This window comes from Callospermophilus lateralis, chromosome 12 (genome assembly GCF_048772815.1).
Source record: "Callospermophilus lateralis isolate mCalLat2 chromosome 12, mCalLat2.hap1, whole genome shotgun sequence".
NCBI lineage: Eukaryota > Metazoa > Chordata > Mammalia > Rodentia > Sciuridae > Callospermophilus > Callospermophilus lateralis.
In genome coordinates, this window is record NC_135316.1 from 67,425,025 (window position 1) to 67,445,820 (window position 20,796).

The 20,796-nt window shown below is 37.8% G+C and overlaps 1 protein-coding gene across 7 annotated transcripts in view; it reads right to left on the reverse strand.

Moving 5' to 3' along the window:
* The window catches only part of Epsti1 (epithelial stromal interaction 1), a 132,045-nt gene that overhangs the window by 71,748 nt on the left and 39,501 nt on the right, over positions 1–20,796 (reverse strand). For 5 of the 7 annotated variants that reach the window (XM_076871897.1, XM_076871901.1, XM_076871896.1 and 2 more), the window contains exons 1-2: positions 17,946–18,175; positions 536–594 (exon numbers count right to left, since the gene is read on the reverse strand). In XM_076871897.1, coding sequence (XP_076728012.1) covers positions 536–594; positions 17,946–18,115 — 229 coding nt within the window. In that variant the 5' untranslated portion in view covers positions 18,116–18,175. Of the gene's footprint in view, positions 1–535; positions 595–17,945; positions 18,176–20,796 lie in introns of those variants that run through there. The other 2 variants (XM_076871900.1, XM_076871899.1) reach the window with 1 other exon arrangement.

Sequence of the window (20,796 nt, forward strand, 5' to 3'; positions counted from 1 at the left end):
GGAGAAGAATCTGGAGAAGAAAACCAAATTGCACAAATAAAAACAGCCAAGGGTAGGCTGGACATCTACAAAATTATGGAGCACAGAAGCTAAAGCAAAATTCCATTGAGGAGGATGGGATAAAACAAAAATAATAAAGATTATTTCATGATCTATTTAGTATTTAGTTTGTCAATTTCAAAAGTGTTTGTGGTACCATTAAAATATTAGCTGCCAACTCAACTATTTAGGAACAAGACTGGTGTCTTAAAGTTGTTTAAACCCCACAGAAATCCAAGGTTTACAATCATGTCATGAGGTTTGTTTGTTTTTTTTTTTTTTTTTTTTTTTTTACTAATTAAGAGAAACAAATTTAGAAGTGTTAACAAATAGAATAATTTTAAAGGTATAATTAAAACTGCTAAAATTCAAAAAGAAAATCCTTCTTGAGATCCAGTGCAGCTAAACGTATCAGAAAAGATAAATACTTCAGGCCAAAACAAACCAATTGTAAAGAAAATAAGAACCATTCTGAATGTTAAATAAATATACATACTCCTCTGTATCTGATGTCTCCGGCTTTCATTTGGTGCAATCATGGTATATGCACCTGTGCTAGAATGAAGAGGATAAAATGGTTAATGGCATGAGAAACTACTAAGCCATCATTATGTAATACACTAACATACTGTACTAGTTATCGATCATCACCATTAGATGAGAATTATGGAAGATAAATTTCTTAAGATCTGGGTCTGTATTCCAGGGTCTTGAACTCTGGTTGTCAGAGTAAGATAAATATACGGAATCAAATATGGAAACATAAAACGGTGGATGAAGAGACAAGGTCTTGTTAGAACTGCTTCACCAATGGTTCTTGGTACTGACACTGTAGGGCTCTATTTTTCCTCTAGGTGGCGCTTGTGGGTAAATCCTTTTAAGATTGGCAGTCTCCTTAAGAAAGTTCTTTAGCAAAATAAGCCAAACTCAAAGGTCAAGGGTTGTATGTTTTCTTCCATATGTGGAAGCTAGAGAGAAAAAAAGAAAAAGGTTGGGGAGGAGGCGGATCTCATAAAAATCAAAGGGAGAACAGTAGATCAGAAGAAAGGAATTGGGGGAGGGAAGAAGGAAGAGAAAAGGGAACTACTAGAGAATGATACTGGCCAAATCACATTGTTATACTGTGTGCAGTACAACTATGTAGAAACAAATCCCACCTTTATATTCAACAATGCACCAATTAAAAAAAGGAAAAAATAAATAAAAAGGGGGAAAAATCCAGATTGATGTTCTCCTCCATGTGACCCACATTAAAAGAACAGGAAACAGTGTTGGGTTCTTGCTCCCACAAACTGAGAATACAGTCCATCTGCAATGCAGACAACTTCTCTTGATGACCCATCTGAGTAGCCAATTGGCCACAGTCTTGTGCTTTTTGCTTTGACCTTTATTAAGTCTGGGTCCACTGGGTTCCTCATTCTCCCAACAATATGAGTTGAGCATAATCAGGAGTTCAGAGAAGCAAAGAAGGTTGTCAAACAAAAGGATCAAGGAAGATTTCACTTAAGCAAATATATTCAACCACGAGGTACCAGAAAGCTGTTAAAATATTGTGAGCTCTGAGAAAGAAACTGGTTGATTGATGTGTGTTCCTGATCTGTGACACAGTGCCTGGCACAATGTAGCTGTGTGATAAATTGTGAGCTGAATTAAAATAAAATGATGGCTCAAATCCAGTCTGTGAGTCTATGCTTGGGTTGGCTCATTCTTGATCTGACGCACATGGTCCCACAAGAGCACGAATACTTCATAAAGCAAAAATACAGCACAGCAACAGACCGCAGTATAATTGTGGGTACAGTTTTAAAGGAAATACTATGGATAATCACAACCAGCTCATAACGGTAGTTTTTTTTTTCCTTAAACCCTAGATACTCTTAGAATTCTCTCTCTTCAACTGGAATATATAATTTCAAAGGGCAAATTAGCACAGACTGAACAGTAGAGGCCAAAAGTGCTGATTAACAGAAGCCATTTCTTCCTTATCTCATTATTTTCCTAGCTGTGAACCTTCAGCCAGCTTCAAACTGGGCTTTAATTTTAAACTTGTAAATGTGAGGTGTGCAACCACCTTTGCATGCAAATGGGGCTGCTGGATGCCCAATTACCTAATGTATATCAGCAGACTTTGCATGTGTAGCCTAGCATGCATACAACGTTATGAATACAAAATTAGGATACTGCCACTGGAAATTAATCCCTTATCCGTTACATATTCTTTGTTCACCCTAAGAAAGATTTTTCACTCCTCAACTGGCAGTGCTTTATAGGAGCTTGGGAACTGCAATTCTGTGTGTAGTACCTGGAAACCTGAATATGGGGCAATATTGAGCCATTCCACGGAGTCTTAAAGCTGAAACACGAGAGAGTGGATTTAAATGCCAACCATGAAATTACTGCACAATCTTCAATGTCTGCTAAGACGGTGGTGTAGAGCTTCTCACTATACCAGGGATTTGCCTACACTGCAGATCAGCAGTCCTTAACCTTTATCAAGCATCAGAATTACCCCGAGGGCTTGTTGGCAGGCTTGTTAAAGGGCAGAGTTTCTAATTCAGTAACTCTGGGGCGACTTTCAACAAGATTCATTTTTAACACGTTCCCAGGTGATTCTGATATTCTTGACCTGGGTACTCATACTTGGAGAGTCACTCTATAGATCAATCAGGCTGTCTGCTATGGTTCAAAGGTTTGTGCCCACCAAGACTCATGTTGACACTTCGTCCCCAATGTAATGGTGTTGAGAGGAGGTGGGACCTATAAGAGGCATTGTGGGTCATGGTAGCACCATCCTCAGAAGGGATTAATGTCCATCTCACAGGAGTGTGTTAGGTCTCATATGAGTGGATTAGTTGAAAGTATTGTTATAAAGCAGTCATCCATGTGCTTGGTCTCTTACACATGCCCTCTTCCCCTTCTGCTTCTCTGCCATTTTATGATACAGCCAAGGGGCCCTTACAAGATGTTAGTGTCAAGCTGTCTTGACTTTCTAGCCACCAGATTTGTGAGCTAAAACAAAACAAAACAACAACAACAAAAAAACTCTTTTTAAAATACATTACCAATCATCAGATATTCTGTTACAGCAGGACAAAAGGACTAAGACACTGTCTTAGGATATTTTAGCTAAAAGAGAATTTGGGGATTAATAAACCTTTGATAAAGACACAGAAGTTAAATCAGGTACTAAAGATCACAAGGTTAATTAAGCAATAGGGCTGAGACTCAAACCCAGAACTTTTGACAAAGATCGGTTAACTATCTGCATCTAACTTTTCAATTTGATACAGAAAGCCTAAAATATGAGTTTCCTTGAACTTCAGCCACTTGATAGACTTTGGAATGATGCAAACACTTAACTGAGCACATATTATGGATTTAATATGTTAGGGACTTATGGGAAGATACCAAAACCCTTAATCAGGCCACTTTAACAGAACTAGTACTTCAGTTAGGAACAATTCAAGAAACCATGGGGCACTCCACAAGGATATTCAAATAAGTATTAAAGTGGGATAATATAGGTAGTCAAAAATCAAGACAAAGGAGAGTCACAGAGACCACAGAGGAGTAAAAATTCTTTAGGGAAAAAGAATGGTTAGAAAATAGAAAGTTGAGCCTTCAAGGACAGACTCTGAAATGGCACAAGGTTTCTTTGCCAGGAGTTTGCTAAGAATGAATTTTCCAAGCCATGGAAATTTTGGAAAAGATTTGGAAACAAATATCAATCTATTTATCCAAGACTATATTCTGCAATATCAAATCTAATTAAGTATACTACCTATGACACACTAATATCTTTAGTCTTAGGACTATAGCACACAATCTCTGTCCCTTGTGTATAGGACACAGGCAGCCATATACAATACAGGTACAGGGAAAAAATGTCCTAGCCCTGGATTTAAGAGTTTTTAATCAAAAGCAATCTCAGTATAACCCCAACAATGCTCCTAGTAATGCACATTTTATGTTAAGAGAATTCCTGGGTAACACTTGCAGCAATATTTTATTGACTGAACATGCCAAATCTAAAACATTTAAAGTATACACAAGAAAGCCATGCCAAGTAATTTAGCTTTTATTCCTCATTCTTGCATAAGAAAAAGGAGCTTTAGACTAAAGATACGCTTTTTACTTTTTAATATCATGTGGAAGAGTGTAATGCTTGGTAGATAAAAATATTCATCCCTTCTCATAGCTTTTTTCTGGACATTAATATCAAGTATGATTTATTAATGTTTTCGACCAATTAGTTTCCACCTGCAGCAAAGGCCTTTGCTGTTTTCAACCTCAGTGGCATTTCTTTTCAACAGGCTGACTCCTGAGCTGTCGATCTGTACAAGACTAAGCTACCTAGATTTAGCATTCTGCTCATTTCCTGATTAAGCAACATTTAAGCCACTGAAACAAATATATATTTTTGAAAATGAGTTCCCTCAATTATCTCATTGAAATTTAATGAAATGTCTCAATTGGTGAGATTGCTTTCACTTCCCGACAGCACACATCTGTGAGACAGACTAAAGGGGGAACATCTGAAAGACTAGCCCAAGACAAAGAAAAATATCTTTCTGTGCCATAGAGGAAAAAAATAGGAGGAAAGACATTTTCCTTGTGAGGTCTCTCTGGGTTACACAACTGCATCTCACGTGTACATTCTTGCACAATCTTTTTAAATAACATCTCATCAATAAGCGCTCTATGAAAAAAATGTTACATTGAATTTTTGAAAAGTATCTTGACTGACTAAGAGTATTATATAAATATATCCCCTGGTGTGTACAAACTGCACCAAATGTAATTTAAATTTCTAATTAGGAACAACAATGGTTTGACTTAAAAAATAATGTAGCCAAAAGTAGAAATTTAGAAAGAGGTAGATAACTAAGTTGCAGATAATTTCAAGAATAGTAGACATACAAAGTCTACTATCTTACAAAAAAATTGGCTTGATCTTTTTCATAGTTCATGAATATCTTATCCTTAGGTCTGTATAAACTGAGAAAAAAGAATTTGGGATATCAGGCATTGGATATTTTTCTACATATGGGATTCCATATTGATTTTTGTTACATGATTTTCAATGCAGGAATCTGAAGTTTACAGTTTTTAACCAACATGAGCCAAAATTTTTGAGGCATTAGGTTTTCCTAAAGTTCTTTTTGAACAGACTAAATATCTCCACCCCTACCCCAAAACAAATAAAATTAAGATCAGGCTGAGCAAATCACCTTTGATCCCAAGCCTGTTACACCACCCCGATCCAGGATTTCACATCTTGCAGGTTAAGAGGGCTCATGAATCCTCTTTGGTCTTGGAAACTATATAGCCTAAAAACATGATCTGCATACCCAAGAAGGTGATGTGAAGTTGCTTAGTTATTCATCAGTATAACTAATAACCCCTGTTAGAGGGCCAAAATAGACACCCAGAAGGTAAAGATAAACAAGCAAGCAAGAGATCATCAGGGCTTTCATTCTATAGGATGCCTTTTTGGAAATAAAGAAAGAGGGACATATGAATACACACAATCCAGGCATTCCCCATCTTAGTAAGATACCAAAAATTTATGTGAATCAGAAATTTGTGCCCTTCTTTCAAGTGGAGGAAGTAACCCCATAGTGGGGCACATAGCTTGGTATATATTTCAGTTATCTATTTTCACCTTAGCTGGGCAAGTCTGTGCAGTTATCAATCTGCGTAACTGTACAATATGGACCTGTGTTATTGTATTTCTTCACTTAAAAACACATCCACATAAATATAGATGAAAAAAAAGTTAACAAGAAGGATTTGAACTAAACATACCAAAAAAATATATATGATCCCAACTGCTCAGGAGAATCACTAGTTCAAAGCCAGCCCCAGCAAAAGCAAGGTGCTAAGCAACTCAGTGAGAGCCTGTATCTAAATACAACAGAAAATAGGGATGGGGATGTGGCTCAGTGGTTGAGTGTCCCTGAGTTGAATCCTCAGTTCCAAAAAAAAAAAAAGTATATGAAATACAATACTGCAGACAACCACCATTTTTAAGAGGTCCCAAACCAAGGATAGTAGTAGAGATGGGGATCAGTTGGTAGCTATACTTGCAATATATCTAAAATAGCTTCCTCAATAAAAGTGGCTATAAGGAAATCATATTTTCAGAATACAGAGGTTTCAGGTCTGGGATTTGATTTGATTTGACTTTCAAGTGAATAAATTAACCCATTACTGTTTCATGGATGCTGGCAGAAAACAAAAGACTCCTAGGTCAGAGATGAAGACTTGATCACTCACGGCACAACAAGCAATAAGACCATCAGTTTGTTTACATCTGTTTTCTCTGGCCCAAGGTCTTATGGGGGCAACATAATGAATGCTACATACATGCTATTTGCAATAATAAATCTCAGTACTGAGAAACATTAAGTTTGGGGAACCACCAATTTTATAGCAGGTAATAAGCAAGCCTGGTGTTTTGTCTTAGGGAGAGTAAACCTCATCTCTCAAGGTTTCCAGCTAGGTAAACAACCCTAAGGGATAACTAAGGTTAAAGAGTGGTAGGACATGACACATTCAGCAAAAGAATGTAAGAAGCCCAAGAAGGACTGCCTTTTCAAAGAGGAGAATAGTAAGGATTAACATTCCTTTTGGAATAGCTTAGAGGGGATGGTAGAATGCTTGCCTACCAAGACCTAGTACTGGGGAGGGGGGGGAAGCATAGCTTAATGATAAGAAAATTGGTATCTGCATAAAAAACCGTCCATCAATGGGGCTATTGTATCCTCTTTTATAATTAATAATAAATTTTGAGGAAGGGTACTGGGGATTGAAACTATGAACTGTCTACCACTGAGCTACATCCCCTGTCTTTTTATTTTTTATTTTGCCTTGAACTTGCTATCCTCCTGCCTCAGCCTCCTGAGTAGTTGGGATTACAGGTGTGTGCCACTGTAAGCTGATCCTGTCCATGTCTTAATCTATTGCTCCTCAAATTATCTATGACTTAAGAGAAAACCAGAAATGCAAGACAGAGTGAAATATATATATATATACTCTTTTGTAATTAAAATATATAAATAAATTATATACACACACATATATGTAGATATAGATAGATACCAAACTGTGCATTTAAAAATGAATTTTTCATTTCAAATTTTGAAAGAAATATAAAAGAAAATGCAAAAACTTTTTTTGAACATTTAAGTCACTCATAATCTCACCTCATAAATTATGGTTTTATTTGGGCAAATTTCCAACCAATCGATGTTTCTACATAGTATATTAGTTTGCAATCATATTTTAAGTACAATTGCATATCTTGCTTACATTTGTAAGTGGTTTCTCTAATTATACATATAACACGCTTAATACTAAATGGCTATATGGTGTTTCACAATATGTATGTACTATAATATAACCAATTTCAGTTTTTCAAATATTCACTATTATTAATACTCCTGCAGGATGTACAAAGCAAAAAGCTTTGCACAGACCATTATCCAGAAGAAAATTCTTATAGCTCTCTGACTATTCAGGGAGTATGAACTGCATTTAAATTTTTCTTCCTTAGATATCCCATTTGCATTTCCAAAGTCCAAAAGATAGCTTGATCATATTATTTATTTCCACTTATGCCTGACTCGCCTCAATTCTTAAACTAGAAGAGATGCTGGTCCTTCCCAAAATTCCTTCTCACTTCCTTCTTACTAACAGCACTCCTGTATTACTCAGGCTGATGATGTGCCCAATTAAAAACTGTAGTCTTCAATCTTTATAGCTAGGTGTAAAAATGTGGTTAAGTTTAGGACACTAAGATGTAAGTGGAAGCCATTAAAAGGAATTTATTTAAAAGTCCTTTTAAATGAAGATAGATAAGAAAAGCTTTTTTGTTGCTTTCCCCCTTCCTGGAAGGCTAAAGTGGTAACTAAGTTCTCAAACAGCTATCTTGGTCAATGTGGCATCTTGAATATGGAAGTTATACATAAGGATTTCATCAGAGAAAGAAGAAGTCTGGCCCTCTGTAAAATCACCTGTTAATACTAATCTATGCCACACTGCCTGGCTTCAAATCCTAATTCTCATACTTCCTAATTACATAGTTTGAACAAATTAATTTTTCTATTTTTCAACTGTAAAATGGGGATAACAACTATCTACCTAATAAGGTATGCATATAAAGTGCTTAGAATAATACTGTAAAATAAACTTGTAAAATAACAAGTGTTCTGATTGCCTATTATTTGTACTGTATCATCCCTGTACTATCTAACTTCAGATTTATTTTATAGGAAGGACATAAAGCCTGTGTAAGATGACTATGGAGAACAACTACTTTATATGTAATGATGACACTTATTTTATTGTATATGATAGAATCACTAGTACACCTTTTCATGCTTGATTTAATCACCTTGCTTCATCTTTACATATATAAATGTATACATGTATATGTGGACATATGTGCATCTATATATATGTATATATATGTTTTTATTTTAGTTTTTCCATTTTTTTACATACATCCATAGTTCTGACTCTTCCCTTTAATGTCAAAATCCTGCTCTTCTCTAAATTCAGTATCCTGATTCCTAAGTCTTGTCCAATGTCACAGGAGTAATAAGATCTAGTCCATGAAACGAAGTGGTATTGATAAGTATCTCTTTTAAAGAGCTATCCTTCCTTTTCAAATGGTAGCATAATTCTGAGTCCAGACTTTGTTCTTCAACATATTGAAATATACCTACAGTGAAGGAAGCATTCAGCTCCATGACAAACCATGTCTTAAGTTTTCCAGTTTCTAAAAGAGAAAATGAGAAAAGGGGGCAGATATTACCCAGAACTATTTTTTCTCCAACTTTGTAATCTTAAATTTTAAGCCTAACAAGAAAAATTTAAATATTAGTAAACTGAATAGCCATTAACAAGTATTGACTTGTATTTACCAACTGTTAATGTCTTACACATTTTTTTCTCACCTAATTTTTTTTTCTGAGCTATATGAAAGTATGTTCAGGGTTATAACATATCGTCCCCAAATACTTTAGCTTGTATTTCCAAGGAGCACACACATTCTCCTGCTTATCCATAATAACATCATCCCACCCAAGGAACTTAATATTAATACAGCATTACCTACTTCCAAATCCTTTCAATTTCAATATCCCTCACTATGCCCACCACATAATGGATCCCATTATGGGTTATGAATGTCTGTAGACTCATGATCTAAGACAATTTCTTTGATTTTTTTTCTTCCTTTCATTACTGACATTTTGGAAGGGCCCCGTTAAATCATCTTCTAGAATGCCTCACAATCTGGATTTAAGGAAATTCTTTTTCCTCGTGATAGTTTAAACATTTTTAGAGGGATGACATAGGAGATATTATCCAAGATTCCACTGTAAGGACAGGGGTTGTTTCCTTGTACAACTAAGAAATAAAGCAATGTGAAAAACAGTTATCTGCCTATGTGGTAGATAGCAATAAAGATTAGAAAGAATGTCTTTTGCATATCACTTTCTCTTGGCTATAGAAACCAAAGGGCATAAGGGGTCTAAGATTTTCTACTTGGCTTAAGGAGTCAAAGAAAGCAACCTACACCTAAAAATAAAGATTTCTTTATACTAAAAAGGATTTAAACACTTCAAATGTAAATAGCCTTTAAAATGTTTATTTCTAGTCAGAATTACAGGAAACTTTCACGTTCTATATTATTTTGGTCATGTTTGAGATTTTTAACAAGCAGGTATTTTTTCATTCAAATATGTTCTGTTATAATCAGGAAAAAGTAGTTCAAAGATTTTTAAATGGGGAAATATTTGAAGTAAGTATTTCTTAAGAAAGGGGCTCAGATATTCTTACAAGATTAGGTAGCATGATGTTTCTGCTCTCACTAAAACCTTATTAAAACAAACACTGGACAATACAAGCCCTTGAATTTTAATGATGGTAAATGTCTTCAGTTTTTCTACAGGACTTTAATGGATTGCCTTTTAAGTCTTCATATTTGGTGTGTGGATGTGTGGGGGGATTACAAACATTACAGAACAAAGAAAACATCATCAGCTGATGCTCTAATGTAGAACAGACTCTTCAAAGGCAGTCTGCTCCCTTTGATTATTTTTCTTTTCTCTTAAGCTTTTGTTTCAGATTCAAATATGTTCTGAGTAGATGCAATTAACCTTAACAATATGTATAACCTTACAGCACTCTGCTGACTTTGAAGTAAGTAACCTTACTGTGTAATTGAACTAAGTCTCATTTTTTCCCTCATTTCTTCCCTGCTTCTACTGATCATTATAGGTATTATGTATTTTCAAGCTTTCATCATCCTGTTGATTTATTGTTTCACTGTTTCAGCTGTCAAAGACTTTTTGAAAAATGTCCATTCATTTTTGATGATACTGTATTTGAACAAAAATGATTGCTCCCCAAGACTTGGCAAACTGCAAATGCATACCATACTGGGGAGCAGAAATGTTGAAAATTCATTCTAAACAGGACCATAATTTCTACCCTCCTGCATAAACAGGAAGGTAAATTTGATTTAATCAAACTAATGTCTTTTCTCTCCATCCACTCAATCTCTTCTGCCATGTATAGAACTATGCTTTTCAAACTGTAGGTGGTAACCCACTAATGGGTTATGAAATCAATTCAATAGATTTATTTTTAATGAACAACAATAGAAAATGTCAGAGTGCATCACATGTACCAAGAGTGAGAATTGTTTTGTGAAATTTCTTTGCAGTTATATATACCCTCGTATATACTCAAGCACGTACTAGGTCATGATGTCAAATGAATTGCTCACAGTAGGCTATGGTCAGGAGTCTGAAAAATTACTGCAAGATACTATGTGGTTGAGGTTGCTCAGAAACAGTGACAGTGAAAGAACTGATCAAGCAGGAGCTCTCTGTTATTTGTGGGAAATAGCAGAAAAGAAGATCCCCACAGAAACTTAGCTCTTGCAAGCTACTTTTCTATCTAAATCATTTTAAAGCTGCGTTGGCACCTTGGCATTTGAGCACACAGCAGAGACAGGAAGATCTCTCTGACCTTCCCCATCACTCATCCCTTGAAGGGGGCTAGAATGTCAGAATTCTCTGACATTTCTCTAAAGCCAGTCATTTCAGAGCAAGCCTCCCTATACCCAGAGGAAAAGAGGAAAGGAATGAAGGCAGAGAGACATAAAGAAGAATCTGACAAATAGGCTTGCTGAGATTCCCCAGTTTATTACCATTAAACAAAAGGAAGTTATTATTATACCCCCTTTGACCAATCATACCTCTACATGAGAGTTGACCTTTCATCAGTTCCAAGCATAAAAATAAGGTTTATATGTTTCTTTGGGTCTTCATTTCTGAAGGCTCCCAGCTCATACAAAACTTACGTTAGGGGCTGGGGTGTGGCTCAGTGGTAGAGTGTTCACCTAGCACACATGAGACACTGGGTTCAATCCTCAACATCACATAAAAACAAATAAATAAAATAAAGTTATTGTATCCATCTACAATTTTAAAAAATTTAAAAATTTACATTAAATAAATTTGTCTGCTTTCCACTTGTTAATTTGCTTTTGCTATAGGAGTCTCAAACATGATGCTAGGGATAAATGAAGAAAGAGATCTTTTTTCCCCTACAGTCATTAATAAACTTCATATTACTGTTCCTAATTAATACTCTCTTTCTCTTCTTGATGTGAAAATAAAACAATAGGACATCAGCTAGCTACAGTATCACTCTTTCCTCCAGCTCTAATAGACATGAACAAGACTTTGGTAGACAGACTTAGGTTTGAGTACTGACTCTATGAATAAGAAAAGCAATGAGAACGATTTCTCTTCCACAACTCATGTGAAATGGCACTGTAAAGATAAAATTCAATAATGTATGTAATATACTTAGCCCAGGGTCTAGCACACAGTTAAACATTTGAGATACATGAAGTACTGACTGCTATTTTGTTTATTTTGGATTTTCAGAGATCCTCAGTTTAACTATTCTAAGCACAACTAATTTACTTTATGCTACCACAGTATTACAATGCTATGTTACATTTATCATTTCAAAAATAAGTTAAATAGGCAGGGCACTACTAATTAGTTTGGTATTAGATTTGGTAATTGTCGAGACACCTACTCGGTTTATTGAACCATATCATTATATCATTAGGGGTTAAATACTATCTGTTACTTTACAAAACTTCCTGAATGCTTATGAGCCTTGTCTAGGGATTGAGTTAAATAATTCCCCAGTGAAAAACCACCTATATTGAGCCATCAGGAAGATTACTCATTAGCATCAATCACAGATCTTCTCTTCCGATGTACTATTATTTCATAACACTGAAAGGAATGCCAGCATTATCCAGTTCTTCATCTCCAGGAAGGAGTAATAAGCCGATGCTTTCATGCCATTTAGCATCTATGGGCAAAAGCCCATTTCCTCATAATCATATGGAGAGAGGAAATTGAAATCTGGAGTGCTGCGGTGAGGAAGAAATAGTGAAAGCAGTTCTCATGGATACAAATAACTTTGCAAAAACTTGCACTTGATTTAACCCATTAAGTCCCAAGTTTTCAATTCTGTGACTATTTCAATGAAACTGACACAGGTGCATTAAAATAGATTGGAAGTCATAATTTAGAGCTTATATATTAACTAATATTATTATACAGTTGTATATTATACACCCTATTTAAGTTATATAGGTGTTCCACATCTGGGGCCATGAGACAAAATGGGCTAAGATGATTTTCTGTAACAAGTTCAGATGTAACAAGGTGAGTCAAGAATGATTTAAGCTCTGTCTTAGATGGAAAAAAACATACTTCAGTGTTTAAATATATAAAAAATGAATATTAAAACTTAATGACCTCATTATCATATATCCCACCTTATATTTCATCTTACAAAATGCAAAACAAACACAATGCTTTTTAAAGACAGAAAAAGAGAAATAAGGAATTGGCCATTCATAAGTGCTCTTACCAAGCTGTCCTTTAATCTCCCCCTCATCTCCTTTGAAAGTTTGGGAATAAAGGGGAAGGAAAAGTTTCAGTTACATGGGTTATTTCCTTGCCCCCAAGCAGAGCTGGGGAATATCCCCTAGTCCCCAAGGGAAGAAATGAAAAAAAAAAAAAGGAGTGGGTTTCCTGAATATGCACAGACAATATGCCAACAACGGACATAGAGAGTCCACACTATTGTGATTTGGTTATGGTGTATTCCAGAGACTGTGCCATTTTAAGTCCTCTGAGGAGGTGACACCAAGATGGAGTTAGACAAGCAAGAGATGGACTAGGGGAGTGCTTGTGGAGGATAAAAGGGGAAGAAGCAGGAGTAGGCAGGAAAGCCTGAGAACAAGAAAAGAGCTGAGAGGAAGGAAGAAAGGTTGAGTAGAAAGAGCCTCAGAGTGCTCACAGTTCTCAGAAAGTCTTAGCTGGGCCACGCATGATGGCGCACTCCTGTAATCCCAGCAGCTTCAGAGGCTAAGGCAGGAGGATCACCAGTTCAAAAACCAGCCTCAATTAAAGCGAGGTGCTAAGCAACTCAGTGAGACCCTGTCTCTAAATAAAATAGAAAACAGGGCTGGGAATGTGGCTCAATTGTAGAGTGGCCTTGAGTTCAATCTCCAGTACAAAAAAAGAAAGTGGGCTGGGATTGTGGCTCAGCTGTAGAGCGCTCGCCTAGCACAGGTGGGACCCAGGTTTGATCCTCAGCACCACATAAAATAAAGGCATTGTGTTTGTCCATCTACACCTAAAAAAAATAAATATTAAAAAAAAAAGTGTTGGCTGGGTTAGTGGGGAGTCAGGCTGGCACTAGAACCTGTGATGCCCAGACCCAGCTGGGAAGATGGCAGCATGAGTAAGCACTGGGAGCCAAGGGTGTGACAGAGGCAAAAGGCAGCAGCTGGGGCTGTCAACTGACTCTATTCCCCACAGTTAAATTCTCTTGAAGGAGAAGATCTGAATGAAAGTTTCTCTGACTGCCACAGAGGCCATATAAACTCTTATATATAAAAAAAAAAATACATAATCATTGTCCCTAGGCCAGCATCAAGCTCCCTAAACCCTCAGAATTCTGAGTGACCATTAATTTTTGTATGCTAATAAAAGGACTCATGGTGGGGATCCCTGGATATTTTGAGGATGGAGGCTGGTGGCCAGGAAAACCAACTATGTGATTAAACAGTTAAAACTTCCAGCCCCTAACCCAATCTCTGAGCAGGTAACAGGGGTAGAGATTGAGTTCAGCCACTAATGGCCAGTGATTTGGGTAATTACGCCTAAATAAATATGAAGCTTCTACAACTCTTGAGACCCCATGTTTGGGAAGCTCCCAGTTGGTAAATGCTTCAAGGTACTGGGAGGGTGGCCTACCCGGACTGGGCACAGACACTGTCTACACACCACCCTTCATCTTTGCCTCCGGTACCTTGCCCTGTCTATCTCTTCCACTTGGCCATTTCTCAGTTGGATCCTTTATAATGAAACTGTAATTCTAAGTCTAGTGGTTTCTGTGAGCTCTGATTCATTTTAGTGAATTATCAAACCTGGGGGAAGGGAAAGGTTATGGGAAATCCCCAAATTTGCTGACAACTGCATTTGCAGCTGGTGTCTGAAGTCTGAATTGGGGGCAGTCTTGTGGGCTGAACCCTAAATTTGTGGAAACTGCACTAACACTGGGCAGTTGAGGTCAGAATTGGATAGAACTATAGGACATACAGTGGTGCCAGAATTTAGCTGGTGTTGAAATGACATATTTGGTCACACTCACACACACACACACACACACACACACACACACTCCTTCTCATCCTGTAGGTTGCAGCTCAGGCATGACTTCTTAGGAAAGAATTTCCTGCTACCAAGACTAGTTCAGACCCTGGCTTTCCTTTATACCACACAAAAAGATTATTCAAGTAATTACCTTATAAATGTCTTCCCCATCAATTAGACAGCGAGTTTCATAAGGTCTTTTTTGTTGAATGGTTATTTATTCCTATGCTTAAAATTATCGAGAGCGAAAGATCCTCTTATTATAGGGCTGTTGTGAGGACTGAGCATGTGAAATGCATCATTACACAGTAAGCACTACATAAGGATTTGCTGCTATTATTGCTCATCTTTAAGTCTCTACAGTACTCCATATAAAGCCAGCCACAAATATGTTAAGGTAAACTAAATCTGTATATAAATTATGTTAAAGGTAACTGCAGTAAAATTCTACATTATGGGTTCATTTTCAAAATACCTTTTTATTTCCTTCAGACAACATCAAGCTAAAGGACCACATTTCTGCTATGATAATAGACAAGTATTGGAATGAAGTGAAACTTCTATTACTAGGACAGGCAAGAGTCTATTGCCCAGAATGGGGTAAAAATCAAGTTAAAACCCCATGTCTCTGACTCTATCTAGATGTGATGAGTGAAAGATATATACAAGCAAGCAAAATATTGGAGGGGAAGATAAATGATCACTTTGAATTAGAAGTTTATATAAGCTTTTTTTTCTCTAAATCTGTGTGAATATGAAATTTAGGGACATAATCATCAGGTAAAAATAACTTGGAAAACAATATGAATTAGTAAATACTTATAATTACTTAAATTCAAATATCATCAAGAACCTAAACTTGTCTGATAGTCTATCAGAGGTCCTCAGGAATCATCAGTTTTAACAGACTGCCATCAATTTTTGTATATATATATATAAGAAGATGTTCTAAATGGGTGGTTTTTTTTTCAAAACACAATCATTCTATTTAAGGGTGACAGCATAGTACTTGGTCAAAAAACATTTGTTAAATAAAGTCAAGGCTATAAGCTCCTAATATTTACTGAACATTTTCTTGAAGGTTAGTGTTATTTCAAGTAATGAGAAAACTGAGGCATAAAGCACCTATTCATCTCAGAAAGCAAATAATGACAGAATCAGAACTTGAACCCAAAGTCACCTAGCATCAAAGCCCATGTTACTAATCCCGACATGGGCTCCTCAAATGAATGCATACAAGACTAAATTTCAACCCACTGTCATAAAAGTAAGTTCATACTGTGTATGAACTGAATTTCACTATTAAAGCACTTTATCCTCTCTAAATTGCTTCTTATTTCTCTCTTACCCCAAAATAGAACCCTAACTTTTTACTGTTGTTGAATTTACTGAGATGTTATTTGTCACTCAACTATTCTCCTTTTTTTCCCACTTCCATTAAAGGAGTCAACTAAGAAAATGGATATAAGTAAGTAATGGAGACATAAGAAAAATTCAGAGTGGCCCAAACAGGATTTTAGATACTAAGCACCTAAAAACGAATGTACCTGTCATGCTGTGCTTACCGCAACTAAGTCACATGGAAAAAGAAAAAATTGAGAGATAATTGAAGTCTTCCAGGAATTTCTCTAATGGTCTATTTGCAAATCATCTTAGAAATAGTATGCAATGAAGTCTTCAGGGTACTGAATCCTGGATAACTAATCAGAAATTTGCCCCTTTCTGAGCAATTTGGTCCAGCAAGATTCTGAAGTAAATCAAATAAGAAAACAGTTACAACTGCTAATGCTTATAAGATGATACAAGCATACAAATGGTTGTATCTAAATAGATACTTTTTAATAGAAAAATATCATGTAAATTATTTTATCATTAACCACTCATGGACATGAGACCACATATCCATGACCTCAACTGATATTAAATGTGGCAACTCATAGTCAGTAGGTTACATGTAATTAATGAGCTTCTATTATAACAAGATGCCAATTATCCTGAGAAGAGAAATTCAGCAATCTCTAATTGATTTACAGATGATCCACCCCATCTTAGGGTAACCCTAAGCTGAATAATGCTAAAGCCCTGATACTTTCAGACTTCAAGGGATGAAAAAAATTCTACTATCTATTGGTCATAAGGTTATAACTACTCCTTAGCAACCAGTGTCTGTCTTTCATGTGACAAAGAAGTAACTGAAAAGGAAGAAACTGCACATGAGACTGAACAGTTACAATTCAGAGGCAGCACTTCAAAGATAGTAATGTATTTATAAACTGTAGGGTGGTGTGAAAGGAGCTCCCTTCATTGGGTGGAAGAAGAGGATAGGTGACCCCCCAGCACACTACATGTGTCCAGGATCCTGCAGTCCCTGAACCAAAGACTAAGAATAAATGCCACTTATCTGTTCCTGCTCAGGGCACATTTCACGTGCAATCCTCACTCTTAGCCCCACTCTTCTGCTCCCAGGAGGCTCCTCTATGCGGGCCTCTGGTTGGGATGCAAACTTGCTCCCCAGGGCAACATCTGGATCCTCTCTCTGCTCTATATCACAGTCCTTCCTGGCCCTTACCCTGACATCTGACTAGTGATTCCATTTACGGCACAATAGTTTTACACAATTAGGGGAAACTTACTTTCATACCTAGTTGAAGTATAAATACTTAAGACAATTGAAAAATAATAAGAGGTTTCTCCACACCCATCCCTTTCAACTCTGTAGCCAGTCACAAACAGTAAAACCGTGTCTATGTCTTTTTATTTTTAGTTTTGGTTTTTAGTAATAGGGATGGGGGAGGGGAGGTGCGCTCTCCCACTGAGCTACATCCCCAGCCCATTTTATCTTATTTTAATTTATCATAAGACAGGCTTTCTGCTAGGTTGCTGAGGCTGGCCTAAAAGGATGTTCTTAAAAGAAGAGTGGGGCGGGGTTGGGATATTCAGTAAAGGACCACAAACTGGCAGATTGGAGTAGGATAAGGTAATTCCTGGATATTTTCATTTATGCAAATTTTTTCATTCTCTCAAAAACTCTGTTATTGGGCCCCTATGTTTTTCAGCTGCAAAGACTAAGACGATGCCTGCTAGCACGCTTGCCGGGGTCCCACCCGCCAACACAGGTGGTTAAATACTTACCTCCCCTGGCCCGCGTGGCCCAGGCTCTCCCGCGAAGGGGCCCCAGGGGCCGCCTCCACACCCTGTCTCTGGCTTTGCAAGGGACCCAGCTCACCGCGCCCCCCACTGGGGTCCTGGGAGGCAGGGGTGGCGCCGAGCCTGGAGCCCACCACTTTACTGCGGGTGTACATGGTTCAGAGCCCGCGGTCCTGCTCCGGGCCGCCGCCGCTGCGGAGGGATGCAGGCTGGGACGCCGGGCGAGTCTCGAGAGGGGATTCCAAAGAGCAGAGGCAGCGGTTTTAACAGCTGAGTTTCGATTTCTCCCTACTAGCCACAGGTTGCGCCAGCCCCGGAGAATTTCCCTATTTATGCTCCTCCCAGGCGCCCTCCGACCTTAGTGCAGGTTTAACAGCTGGGCCGCGACCCCACCCCAACATGCCCTCAGGGATGTCGCACTGAGCTAACTGTCCCAGCTGCAGGTGAGTTGGCTTAAGGTCTCACAACCACCTGAGAGCTGAGAAGGATCCTTATGATCCGCCGGACACTCGTGAGGAAGGAGCCTCAAAGCGACTGGGTACTTTAGGAAGGGTTTAACAGGTAGCCCTAATTGAGGTCAATGTTAGATGTTTGAGACTGTGAACAATATGACCTTGAGATTCCAGTTACAACTGCTGTTTGGTTGTTGCTAGGAAGGTCCTTTCTAGTTAGAGGAAATGGAAAGTGAAATCAAAAGAAAAATGGTAATAAAACCCATGGAGCTAAAGAAGCAAGCTGAGGACTACATAGAGTTGATTCTCTAGATAACCTTGCTAAGTAAGTAATTGACCAGATGGTCAAAAAATATTAATTAAATATTTGCTCTGTACTGGACAGTATGCAATGATTTACCTATGGTGTGGCATTTTTTTTTTTTAAATATGGATTTGTAAGACTGTTTCTGTAAGTCGGGGCCTACAAAACATTTTTAAATATGCCCAGATGATTCCAATCTGTGCCAGGCTGATCACCATGTACACAATGCTGGCTATACAAAGATCCTAGAAGGCTCTTCCTGTATTCTAGGACACTGGTAAATAATACTAATGCCACCAGGGAGTAAATGAATTGTGGGCAGAAGTGTTAAGCTAGACAGAGGAAAAAACTAATTCAAGAAAAGGGACAATTAAGAGTGAGCCACAAAAGGCATGGAAGTTCACAAGAGTTGCTATGGTAGGGACTTGTGACTTAAAATGCCATGGTGTGTAGTTAATTCTGCATGGTATGGTATGGTGGGAGTACCCTAGGCCTGGTCACCACGCCCCTTAGGAGCAGGACTGTCTTGCTTCATTATTGATGCTTAGAACAAAAAGGCAAATAGATCTTTGAGAGCTAATGAAAGAAAGAAGAAGAAAAGGTAGTGGTAAGGGACATGGTGGGAAGAGAATCAGGTTTTCTATTTCCTAAAGTGTTAAAGCTCCATCAGGGAGCCAGAGGTTCTCAAATTGCAGTGAGCCTCAGTGTGTTAAAACTGGTATCTGGGCACCAAACCTAGGCGTTTCTGACTCAATAGATCTGCAGTGAGGCCCACGGATTGGCAGTCCAGCAAATTTCCAGGTGATATCAATGCTGCTCATCCCAGGAACTCCCTTTGGAACCCCTGCTATAGGCAATGTGGAAGGCAAAGGAGGATTTTCAAAAGGGTAGTTATATAATAATATCTACTTGAGAAAGTTAACTCCTAGCAATGTGAAAAGGAGATTGAAAAATAAGACTGAAATCAGGGAGATAAACTAAAAGCCTAGTATCATCTAGATAAGCAATACATATATGAGCATAGGCAGGTGCACAGGAAATAGAAAGTAGGGTGTCATGCAGGGGCTCTCATTCAGGAAATGGATTTGGGTTTCAGCAGGTAGAAGAAGATGCCAGATGCAGTTAGGATAGCAGACATGCTTTATTCAGTGGTGGCCACAGTCATTAGCTAGCCCCCAGCTTCAGCTTCAGCCCCCAGCCAGTTCCACCTTAGCCCACTTCCACAGGCCCTTTTTATATGCATGTCAAACAAAGAAGGCACATTGCCAACAGGTTAGTTAAGGGATGGGAGCACAAGCTCACAAGTTAAGGTTTATGACCTTGAGTTCTATAGCTGTATCATAGTGTTTCCGGCCTTGACTAACCATAACATAGTCAGTTCCCCACCCTGGCTGCATATTAAAAATGTAACAGCTAGGGTTGTAGCTTAGTGGCAGAATGCTTGCCTTGCACATGTGAAGCACTGGGTTCAATCCTCAGCACCACATAAAACAAATAAACAAACAAACAAAATAAAGATTTTTTAAAGAATGTAACAGCCTGCCAGAAGTCTCGTCCAGGAAGCCTAACTACAGTCATGTTGAGACCTTTCCAAATGAAAGATTCACACAGACAAAAAAAAAAAAGAAAAAGAAAAGAAAAACAAGATGTAAGGGATAATTGAGCATCAGAGGCAGAAGAGGAAATGGGAGACAGCTTTTCTAGTACTTTGAGACCAATTCTACCAGGTATGATTCTCTTAATTCTTCAGAAGTCCATCTGTATAATGTGACACAAAGTTATAGTACTCTCACCTTATAGTATATGTGAACAAGAGATAATTCATATCAGTGGTTCTCAAAAGGAGTTGATTTTGCCACCAGTGACATTAGGCAATGCCTGGAGTCATTTTTTTATTGTAAAGCCTGCAAGGAGGTGGGTCTACTGGCATCTAGTGGGTAAAGGCCAGGAATGCTGCCAAACATCCTACAATGCACAGGACAGCCCCCCACAACAGATGTTATTCAGCCCCAAATATCAACACTGCTAAGGTTGGAAAATACTGACCTACATGATGGGTTTATCTTACAGTCCCAATAAT